General features: G+C 39.3%; 1 protein-coding gene across 1 annotated transcript in view; it reads left to right on the top strand.

Moving 5' to 3' along the window:
- Positions 1-11,192, top strand: part of NDUFV2 (NADH:ubiquinone oxidoreductase core subunit V2) — a 26,102-nt gene extending 14,910 nt beyond the window's left edge. Inside the window, exons 7-8 of the mRNA XM_007458448.1 lie at positions 3,578-3,654; positions 11,042-11,192. Of these exons, the coding sequence (XP_007458510.1) occupies positions 3,578-3,654; positions 11,042-11,135 (171 nt within the window). The 3' untranslated portion in view covers positions 11,136-11,192. The remainder of the gene's footprint in view (positions 1-3,577; positions 3,655-11,041) is intronic.
- Positions 11,193-11,823: the final 631 nt, after the last annotated feature.

Below are 11,823 nucleotides of genomic sequence, written 5' to 3'. Positions count from 1 at the left end.
TTTTTTTTTTTTTTTTTTTTAATATTTATTTATTTATTTATTTTTGGCTGTGTTGGGTCTTGGTTATGGCCTGTGGGATCTTTTGTTGTGGTGTGTGGGCTTCTCTTTAGTTGTAGTGCACAGGCTCCAGAGCTAGTGGGCTCAGTAGTTGCAGCACATGGACTCTCTAGTGGCACGGGCTCCAGAGCGCGTGGGCTCTGTAGTTGTGGCGCATGGGCTTAGTTGCCTTGCACCATGTGAGATCTTAGTTCCCCAACCAGGGATCGAACCTGTGTCCCCCACATTGGAAGGTGTATTCTTAACCACTGGACCACCAGGGAAGTCCCATTACAAGTTTTGGTAAGAAATATTTTTATCATTTAGTTCTAAATATTTTTAAATTTGCATTTTGATTTCTTCTTTGACCTATGTGTTTTAGAAGTGTTCTTAATATCCAAGTGTGTGGAGTTTTCTAGTTATCTTTTTTTAATTGCTTGCTACCCTAATTATATCATGGCTGTCATTCATAATATCTTGTTAGTTCATAATTCTTAGAAGTCTGTTTATGGAAATTTTTTTAAGGCCTGTGTTGAAGGTAGATACTTCAAGAAGGGATTGACTTTGCTTCTCTCTTGTTCCTGGAAATACTGCTGGCCCCAAAGAAATCCCCTCTTCTTCTATCCTCTCCTCTTCTTCCTCTAAAGTGTAAGGTTCCAGAGTAGCAGGGTTTTTTTGAGGGACAGTTTTAATTTCTAGTTTTCCCTTATATTGAGGGTATAGCTTTTGGGGGGGTCTCAGCTTTATGTGGTTTGGATGAACTCCTGTGTCCTGGAGATTTGTCCCTTGCCCCTGTAGGCTATGAAACCCTGAAGCCACGTTTTTTTGCTGTTCCACTGTCTTCCTAAGTTTTCATTGAGTTTTTGGCCTCTGGATATTTTTTTTCTTGTCAGTGCCTTGATATTGATAAAATGTTAAAGTTTTAAAAAAAATTTTATCCAGCATTGTTAGTTGTTACAGTAGGACATTCAGTCAGGATAGCTGGGCTGCCATAATGCCTGTAATGGAAATCTACAATTTTTTTTTTTTTAATGAAGATGAAATTGGACTTCTTTGGCATTTTACATTTCTGGGATGTTTTTATTACCTATAGGGGTTTTCTTCATTTTAATGATGGTAATTCAAATTTCTTGCCTTCTCTTTCTCATACTTAAAAAAAAATTCCTTTAAAAATATGGCAGGGCTTCCCTGGAGGCACAGTGGTTGAGAGTCCGCCTGCCGATGCAGGGGACACGGGTTCGTGCTCCGGTATGGGAAGATCCCACATGCCGCGGAGCGGCTGGGCCCGTGAGCCATGGCCGCTGAGCCTGTGCGTCGGGAGCCTGTGCTCCACCATGGGAGAGGCCACAGCAGTGAGAGGCCCGCGTACCAGAAAAAAAAAAAAAAAAATATGGCAATAACTTACCCTTTTCCCACATTTCTGTAATTTACTCATATTCATGAGGATCTTAATTTAATCAGGAGTTAGACAGTCAAGGCTTTATATGAAGCACTGTAAGTCTAAATATAGTAGACTGTAGATTTATGCAACAGGTTCAGCTAGTAGTGGTATGGTCTTTGGTGAGGCAGTTAACTTTTTTATTATTATTATTTATTTATTTTTGGCTGCGTTGGGTCTTTGTTGCTGCACGCGGGCTTTCCTTAGTTGCGTCGAGCGGGGACTACTCTTTGTTGTGGTGTGTGGGCTTCTCATTGCGGTAGCTTCTCTTGTGGAGCACAGGCTCTAGGCGTGTCGGCTTCAGTAGTTGTGGCACATGGGCTCTAGAGCACAGGCTCAGTAGCTGTGGCCCACGGGGTTAGTTGCTCTGTGGCATGTGGCATGTTCCCGGACCAGGGCTCAAACCGGTGTCCCCTGCATTGGCAGGTGGATTCTTAACCACTGCGCCACCTGGGAAGCCTGAGGCAGTTAACTTTTATGGATCTCAGCTGACCAGTGGATAAAATGAAATAGTCACATAAACTGTGATTGGATACCGATTAGAAAGAAATATTAAATACATTTGGAGGATGGTTGGGTAGCTTTGAATATGGTCTTGACATCTGATTTTATTAAGAAATTATTATTGTTAGTTAATTGGTAATGACTAACATTACCACATAGTAACATAGTTAATGTGGAAATGACATTGTGTTACTTAAGAACATTTTAAAATGTTCTGGGAGTTCCCTGGCGGTCCAGTGGTCAGGGCTCTGGGCTTTCACAGCTGTGGCCTGGGTACAGTCCCTGGTCAGGGAACTAAGATCCTACAAGCTGTGCAGTGAGGCCCCAAAAAAAAAGTTCTTAGGAGATGCCCGCCCGCTGTGGTTATTAGGGGTGAAGTGTCATGATGTCTGCAACTTGCTTTTAAATGTACAGCCAAAAAAAAAAACCAAACAAAACCAAACCAAAAGGCATATGTGTACATAATTCAGATATGGTAAGGAATATGGTTATTCATGTATACTTTTCAAATTTTCATAATAAAGAGTTGCGGGGGGGATAAAATCATTAGGTGAGTTTAAAGATTCCTTCTAGTTTTGAGGTTCTGAGCATCTGTTGCACCCTAAGCAGTTCTTATTTTTATAAATGTTTATTCTATATTAAAGGGCTTCTGTGAGGCTAGGCATTGGATATACAGTACTGAATCATGATTTCTCTAGCATAGTACCAGGGTCCTAAAAACATTTTCTTAAGTACGTAACAGTTTGGGAGGGGTAGAGGGGATATAATGTAGTTTAGGCACTTTTATTAGTTTAATCTTGCCCCATTCTGTTTTGACTGTCTTTTGACTAAACCTAGGGTGCAGCCAGGGGTAGGAGTGTGTCTCTGTGTTTCAATTGTATTTGTTACTTTAAATAACAGAACCCTTGAGGTAAGAATTTTACACAGGTGCATAGTGTACAAAATACAAAGCTGTTCTCGTTGAAACGGGGATTGGGGGGGTCAGGATTTATTAAAATAAATGTGTCCAAAATAAGTTTTTTACTTTTCCCTTCGAAAATTAAGTGAAGTTTGCAACAGGATGAATTTCACCTGGGAAATAAAGACAGTATCACTAGGGTACTAGATCTTTAGCTTAGGGATAGATATTAGGCATCTACTTTTTATGATTGCTGGTGCATGACTGCTGGTGCTAATTACTATTTGCATCTCACTGATTCTTCAAGGACATAGCATTTGTTGAGCATGTGCATGGCAGTGTTCTATTTTATTTATTTTCTCTTTTAATCCTCAAAACGCTCTGAAGTCAGTTTATGAATGAAGAAACAAATTTGGGGAAGCTGAGTAATTTCTCTCAGATTGCTGGCTAGCAAGTGTTGGGACTTCAGCTCAAATGCAGAACTATCTCCCTTCAAAGCACTGCTCTGTGCTGCCTCTTCAGCTGCAGCTCCTATTGCTATTGCATTTAGCAGGACAGACTATGTATAGGGGTTACTCAGTTGTTGCTGCCTTGGTAACTAACTTGTGAGCTGAGACAGACAGTAAACTGTTATTAGGGATTTACACTGATTTTGAGGTAGGATGTAATTTTAATATGACTATTTTACTTTTTTTTTTTAGGAGGATCTGACACCTAAGGATATTGAAGAAATTATTGATGAACTCAAGGCTGGCAAAATCCCAAAACCTGGGCCAAGGTATTCTTTTATTTCTTTTTAATAAATTTTAATGGCTTAACCTACGTTGGTCTTTCATGTAGACTTAATTTAAAAATTTTAAACCCTAAGTCCACAGGAGTTTTCAGGAGCCTTGAATACTATCTAAATCAACTTGTCATTTAAAGCAATGATTTTTTTCCCCCGTCTAAAACCCTATCAGATAATCATCTGGTATCTACCTGGATGTTATAAAGAAGGGAAATGTACTGCAAATAGAAATCTATTTCATTGTTTAAAAGTTCATACTGCCAGGATTTGACCCAAAGTCTGTCTTCCCTCTGATTTCTACCTAAAGGTCCAAAGGTTCTGTCCTTTGAACAAACACAAGATAATTTTTATATCTCTTCCAAATGCCAGCTCTTTAGTTACTTGAAATAGCTATCTCATCTTCCCCATATCTTTTCTCAGATTTAATATTCACAGTTGTTTCATTGTTTTTCCTGATATGACATAGTTTTGGTCTCCCTCCTTGGCAGGTCTTCTGGTTGGAAATGAGTTTCTTAATGTGACACTTACACTAATCACAGTATTTGAGATATGTACTGAGCATGTGGGGCATTGTGGGACTGTCTTCTTTATTCCAGACATCATGCTTATAATAATGCAGCCTAATTACATCGATTCTTACTTCAGATACATTACACCATTAAATTGTACTTACAGTCAGTTAGAATGCCTAGATCTTTTTTCAACTTAAACATTGTTTTATCCAGCCTACTCCCATCCTGCAGTTGTGTTATTAACTGCAGTAATTAATAACTACTAATTACTCTTCATTCAGTTATGAACCTGAACTTTTGCTGCTAAACAAACCCCTATTCCTTATCTAAGTGTTCACATTACTTAAAATTCTCTCTTAATACTAGCAGTGTTTGCATGGTTTTATACAGTTATAGTCCCTTTGTATTTTTTCTGCTTATGTCATATAAAATTTTCCTTGTCTCAATATATATATAGGTTTTAAAGGCCATTTGGTATTCTAATATATTGCAAGAACTATGATGTGCTCTTCTTTATTACCCTGTTTTAAAATATATTTTCCTTCTTTTTGTTACAAACGATTCCCTGAGGTTGAATTACTAGATCAAGAGGGTATGCACGGTTCTGTTGTCTGCAAGAAGTACTGAGAATTACTCCCTCATTGTTCTGGCCGACTAATAACCCTACCTAATAAGAGAAAGAGGTCAGTTCAGGATAACTTAAGTTTAGTAAAGGCAAGCTGGTCCCTAAAAAACATACACTTCTTTCAACACTTGAATTTGCTTAAAGAGGTTTGGCATTCTCTTCCTAGTTCCTCATTTACTTGGGCTACACTGAAAACATTTTTTAGGAATAAAACATTTCCACTCTGAAGAATTAGTCTCCTTTATGGAGGCTACTGAAGTGAAACCTTTTGTCATTTAACATTACAATATTTCTCTTAGCCACTGGTCCTGTCCCTTAGTTATCCTTGCTTCAACTGTAGTCGCCCCTTGCCCCAAAACAAAAGTTCATAATATTTTTCACAAACTTTAGCTTCTTTTTAGGACTCAGATGTTTTAAAATAAGTTCGTGCTACTCTTTTATTTGTACTTAAACCCGTAATACTTCTTTCAACTTTGGGGTACTTTGTTTTAATATCTCAGGTGCCCATTTCCTTGTGAAATCCACTTGGTTTCTTTAAATGTCCCCTTTTTTTCTCATTAGGTATTGTTTGTAATTCTGTAGTCATACTTTTGGAGCTTAGACCCTCCTCCGTCCTTTCTTGTGAACTTTGTGATCTATCGATGACAACATTAATCCAGCATTAAATCTCCTGCCACACAAACAGACAGATAGTTGCTTTGTCTACTTTATTGTATTCCCTCAGCATTCATTTGCTTCACAAATATTTCTGGATATGTGCTGTGTGCCAGTCACTATTTTAGGTTGTGCATACAAATTATGAACAAGGTAAAGTCGTCATATATTTTATATTCTAGTGATGGAGAGAGACAACTAGTGTAATACCTGAATAATAAATGCTAGGAGGAAAATAAACAGGTTAGGGGAAGGAGGATGACTGGAGGTAAATTTAGTCAGGTGAGGCCTTTCTGAGGTGGTGAATTAATGACCTGAATGATAAGCCCAAAGGAACCATGTAAAGAGCTGGAGGAACAATGTTGCAGAGGGAGAGGAAAGAGGAGGTATTAAGTTCCTGGAGGAAAAATAAGATGACAGTATGGTTGAAGTGAGTGATCAAGGAGGAAAGTGGTGAAGAGGTTGGAGAGGTAGGTAGAGGCCCAGGTAAGCAATTTGGGTTGAATCCTAAGTATAAAAAGCTGTTGGAGTGTTTTCAGTAGGGAATGATATGCGTGATCTTGTTAAAATTATTGTCGTTGTTGCTGTGGAAAGAATAGTTTAAAATTTAGTGGATGTTGTAGGGCAGAGGAATTACGAATGATTTCTGGCTTTTTAGTCTGAGCACCTCAGTGATTCCTTTAACTAAAATGAAGAAGATTTGGGGTAGGGCAAGTTTGGGGAAGAAAAGTCACTTTATTTTGGACATGCTACTTAGCATGTTTGAGATGCCTACTTAGACATCCACGGTAGAGTGCTGAAAGTTTAGATATGAGCTTGGGATTTAGGGAATACATTAGGGCTGGAAATATGAATTGGGGATTCATTAGTTATTATAGACGGTATTTAAAGCCATGTCTGGATAAGATTACCAGGGGTGAAATTAAAGTTTGTTGTTGTTTTCAATACAGGAGATACTATAACATTGTATTTTAACATTAATAAACAGGAACTAAGTACCATAGTAAAGCACTTTTGACATCTAATAATAATAGGGATGGTGCTTATCAGTAACTGTAAATGGTTCTTCAATGTGATTTTTTTGACGGTGTTCTAGATTTGAGCCAAAGACTTTAAGAATTACTGGTTTCTCGGGGCTTCCCTGGTGGTGCAGTGGTTGAGAGTCCGCCTGCCGTTGCAGGGGACATGGGTTCGTGCACCGGTGCGGGAAGAGCCCACATGCCGCGGAGCGGCTGGGCCCGTGAGCCATGGCCGCTGAGTCTGCGCGTCCGGAGCCTGTGCTCCGCAACAGGAGAGGCCATGGCAGTGACAGGCCCGCGTACCGCAAAAAAAAAAAAAAGAAAAGAATTACTGGTTTCTCAACCTATTTTTATTTCCTACGTATCACCTCTTATTTAAAAAGCTAATATAGGGAATTCCCTGGTAGTTCAGTGGTTAGGACTCTGCGCTTCCACTGCAGGGGGCACAGGTGGTCAGGGGACTAAGATCCTGCATGCCATGCGGTGCGGCCAAAAAGAAATTTTTTTTAATAAATAAATAGCCGAGATAAATCTATTTAGTTTTCAGTAATTGCAGAGCATCCATCAGTGGTATATGTAAAGAGTGTATCTGAACATGGTAATTCAGAATGTCTTCCCAGCATATGAAAATAAGAACTTCCCCAAGTTAATTTCTTGGCTATTGAGAGAGACTGTGATGACAGCAGTAACCAAAATAGTTATAGCTGTTCTTTAAATTAACCAAAGCTGGCTTTTTTTTTTTTTTTGTGGTACGCGGGCCTCTCACCGTCGTGGCCTCTCCCGTTGCAGAGCAGCTCCAGACGCGCAGGCTCAGCGGCCATGGCTCATGGGCCCAGCCGCTCCGGGGCATGTGGGATCTTCCCGGACCGAAGCACGAACCCGTGTCCCCTGCATCGGCAGGCACTCTCAACCACTGCACCACCAGGGAAGCCCTGGCTACTGCTTTTTTATTAGTATTTTTATAATAAAGCCCTCTGCTTAAATATTTGAAAGAGGTGCTAGTTGTGAGTCTTTGAGTAATTAGAGAAATTAAACTGGTTCAGTGGTAACTGATTTCTGAGTACCACTATCAGGTGTACTCTGGCCAAAATTGGTAAAGATTTCTATCTCTTTGTGGTTCAAAACTGCTTTATTATTTTGGTAAATGATGGCTAGAAAGAAAAAAACTGATGGTAAGACAACATTCTTTCTTTTGACATTTATAAATATTTGTGGGTAGAGATTTTTTTTTTATTTATTTTTGGCTGCGTGGGGTCTTCGTTGCTATGTGTGGGCTTTCTCTAGTTGCGCAAGCTGGGGCTGCTCTTCATAGCTGGGGCTGCTCTTCATTGCGGTGGCCTCTCGTTGCGGAGCACGGGCTCTAGGGCATGTGGGCTCTAGAGCGCAGGCTCAGTAGTTGTGGCGCATGGGCTTAGTTGCTCCGCGGCATGTGGGATCTTCCTGGACCAGGGATCAAACCTGTGGTCCCATTCATTGGCAGGCGGGCTCTTAACCACTGCACCACCAGGGAAGTCCCTAGAGATTGTTCTTATTTTCAATTAAAGTACTGAACATAACTTCTAAACCTGCTTTCAATTAGTAATTAATAGATACAGGCTTTTTTTTTAGTATGGATTATCTAAAACTAATTTTAAATCCAACTTGAATGCATATTTAGTTTTATAAAGATATTTTAAATTTTACAGAATTCTGTGGAGTACAGGTAACATCTGAGGTGTTTAAAAGTATAGATAGGCTACAAAGTATATATACAAAAGATATAGGTGATTGATGATAAACTCTAGACAGTAAAGTCACTGGTTTTTTAATACTAAATGTAGGGGCAGTGGTGCATATATCAGTAATATTAAAAAGATAAGCACTAAACTTTCATAAAGCAGCTTTTAAGAAGTACTTAAAAAAAATAAATTTATTTATTTATTTTTGGCTGTGTTGGGTCTTCGTTTCTGTGCGAGGGCTTTCTCTAGTTGTGGCGAGCGGGGGCCACTCTTCATCGCAGTGCGCGGGCCTCTCACTGTCGCAGCCTCTTTTGTTGCAGAGCACAGGCTCCAGACGCGCAGGCTCAGTAGTTGTGGCTCACGGACCTAGTTGCTCCGCGGCATGTGGGATCTTCCCAGACCAGGGCTCGAACCCCTGTCCCCTGCATTGGAAGGCAGATTCTCAGCCACTGCGCTACCAGGGAAGTACAAGAAGTACTTTTTTTAAGCCATAAAAAGTACAGAAAGGCCAAGTTTTCTAGAATGCAAATGAGTTAAAATGATTACTGTGCAAGTAGTGTTGGAATGGCTAAAAAACCAGATTTACCTTTTGAATTGTAACGAAGAGAACAAGGTAATTAATAGATGGCATTTTAAGCATATCGGGGAAATCATTTTTTGTTTTTTATTACGTGAAAATCTGGGTGTAAATTGTGGCTGTCGGGTGAGTGGGTGGGGCTAGATCATGGCCTCTCTAGGGTTCTGAAGCATGTTTATAGATAAAGTGAGGGGGAAAGTTACATGATTAGTAGATTAAACCAAGTTTGTAGGCTTTACTGGAGTATTTTACAGCCTTTATAGTATTTTAATGTGCATTTTGTGAATGGTGGGGGCAGGGGAAAGTTTGCAGGCAGGCATAACAGAGGACTGGAACCCCCTTTTTTCCCCTAAAGTATGTTATGGGATGGTAATTTCGTGGAACAAACTTTAGGAAACTGGACCAGATTATTCTTAAAGTTACTTTCTCATTTGAAATTCCATAATCTGCATGTGAAGAGCTCATGCAGTATACATGATTAATTCTATTTACTGTTCCAGAAACTTCAGTTTTTTAATCTTCCTAAGTTGATCCTTTGTGTTGGTAAAGAGGGTAGCTGAGCCTAAACCACAAGAGTAAAGGAGAAGAAAGAAAGGTCCTGCAAAATTGACTCCAAAATTGACTAATTTCATTATTTCAGGGGTAGTCAAAGAGCAGCAAGGGTACCTGTGCTACCAGTTAACATAAAAAAAAATTACAAAGCGAAATACTGTTTATTAAAGCTAAATATCATTTTGCTACTTACCCTAAAATGTTAATTTTAGGCTGTAACAGATAGTACAGTAACTACTTTTTTACCTGGTTTTCATAGTGAACCTATAATGCAAATATATTAACTAATATCTGACTTTGTAGGTATTCTTTATAATACACTACTTAGTTACTTGCATTATGTAATGTAATAGCTTAAAAGATCTTATAAATGACTATGTGGTGTCATTTTCCTGTCCCCTCAACAAATGATTTTCTAGGGCTCTAAAAACAGACTTATAAGATTGATGGCAGAATGTGAAGGGCAAAGCCAGAGGGAATAAAATGATTTAATTGAATAAGTTCTTCAGCTGAAATCTGTGGCAGGAACAAGGTAAATGAGCAAAGCCAGGGAATAGAAGGGTGAAACAGGAGTAGGTGCTGAGCTAGGCTCCAGCAACAGAGGTCACACAGGGCAGAGGCTGAGCCTGAACAATTACCTGGGAAGTATGTGTGGTCATGAAAAGACAGGTTCATTTACCTCTGCACTGCCTCCCTTCATAGAACTATAGGAAGACCTGTTCATGTTTTCTCTGTGGCTATGGTAGCCACCCTGATCTGGAACCTGTTTTTGAAAAATTAATATGAATAATTTAGCCTTTAAAAACAAAAATATAAACGGATTTTGTCTTTACTGCTTCTAAGGGATATCCTCCCAAATCTTCAGATCTCTCAAGGAATCCAGTTTTTGTTTCCAAATACAGTGTATAACTGTGTATTCCCTGCGACAGTGGATCTCAGTCAAAATAAAATTCAAATATAAAAAGAATAAATGTAGTGCTGTAGTTTATTAAAACATGCTTTTTTAAAATGTCCTCTGGGGCTAGGTTATTTTGCTGTAGTTCTTAGCTATGATCTTTGGGCAGATGCTGCATCATCCCAAGCCTTGGTTTCTGTATCTGTAAAATATTTTGGCTAGTGTCCCTTGTCTCATGGTATTGTAAAGATTTAATGAGCCAGGGGCTTCCCTGGTGGCGCAGTGGTTGAGAGTCTGCCTGCCAATGCGGTGGACACGGGTTCGAGCCCTGGTCCGGGAAGATCCCACATGCCGCGGAGCAACTGGGCCCGTGAGCCACAACTACTGAGCCTGCGCGTCTGGAGCCTGTGCTCCAAAGCAAGAGAGGCCGCGACAGTGAGAGGCCCGCGCACCGCGATGAAGAGTGGCCCCCCACTTGCCACAACTAGAGAAAGCCCTCGCACAGAAACGAAGACCCAACACAGCCAAAAATAAATAAATAAATTAAATTTAAAAAAAAAATTTAATGAGCCAGTGATGTATGTACACTGCTCAGTAAGTGGGAACTAGTATTAGTATTATTTTTATATTTTTCATATTTCATATTTTTATGTCAGTTTTTATATTTAACCTTAGGAAGAGAAAATCTTGCGGCAGTTGTAATGTTTGGATTAAATAATCCATGCTAGTTCTCTGAGGAGAAATAGTTACTTAACTGAGCTCTTGTGAGGCAACAGTTATAAATGGTAATCATTATCAGTCAATTTAATGTTACTTTTCCTTTCAGGAGTGGACGCTTCTCATGTGAGCCAGCTGGAGGTCTTACCTCTTTGACTGAACCACCTAACGGACCTGGCTTTGGTGTGCAAGCAGGCCTTTAATTTATATTCAACTGTAAATATGTCACTGGAGAAATAAAATATGAATCTCCTGTCTACCTACATAGACTTCTTATATTATTTGTTCATTTCCATCTGTGTACACCTTGCTTGTAACCTAGCAACTTGCAGCAGTAAGTGCCATGTCAGAACTTAAGAGCACCATTTTAGTCATCTGCCGTCTTTGGCTAACTATGAACACATTATTCCCTAAGCTAGTTAACAGTTATTTCAACATTACCCATTTTCAACAGCCCCTTTACTTTTATCGTAATAACAGGTTATTGTGAAGTAAAAATTCTGTCAAATTTCAAATACATTTTGCTCTCCCATCTTTAACCATAGCCAAGTCTTAAGTTAATATGATCTTTCTATAAACTTCGTCAGTATTCTCTTTAAACATTTTTATATTTACAGCACACAACTGTTACTGTAATTTCAACTGGTAAGTGACATATCAAGCGACTGTAGGTGTAACGAGGACAGGGTAGTTGTCTCTAGTACTATTTATCATTTTTAAAGGAGGATACAAAACACTTTGATATTATCCTTGGCTATTCTGACCCTGCAAGTATACAAAAACTAAGTGGGGAAGAAACTGGAAGTGTAACTTGAGTTGGAAGCTTCAGTGGATATGGGAAATATACTCCTCAGCTGAATGCATATTACAACTTGGAAGAAAGAATAAAAC

This window comes from Lipotes vexillifer, unplaced genomic scaffold (assembly GCF_000442215.2).
Source record: "Lipotes vexillifer unplaced genomic scaffold, Lipotes_vexillifer_v1.1 scaffold447, whole genome shotgun sequence".
NCBI lineage: Eukaryota > Metazoa > Chordata > Mammalia > Artiodactyla > Lipotidae > Lipotes > Lipotes vexillifer.
The sequence above is the reverse complement of the archived record's forward strand: the minus strand, read 5'-3'. Positions and strand labels throughout refer to the sequence as shown.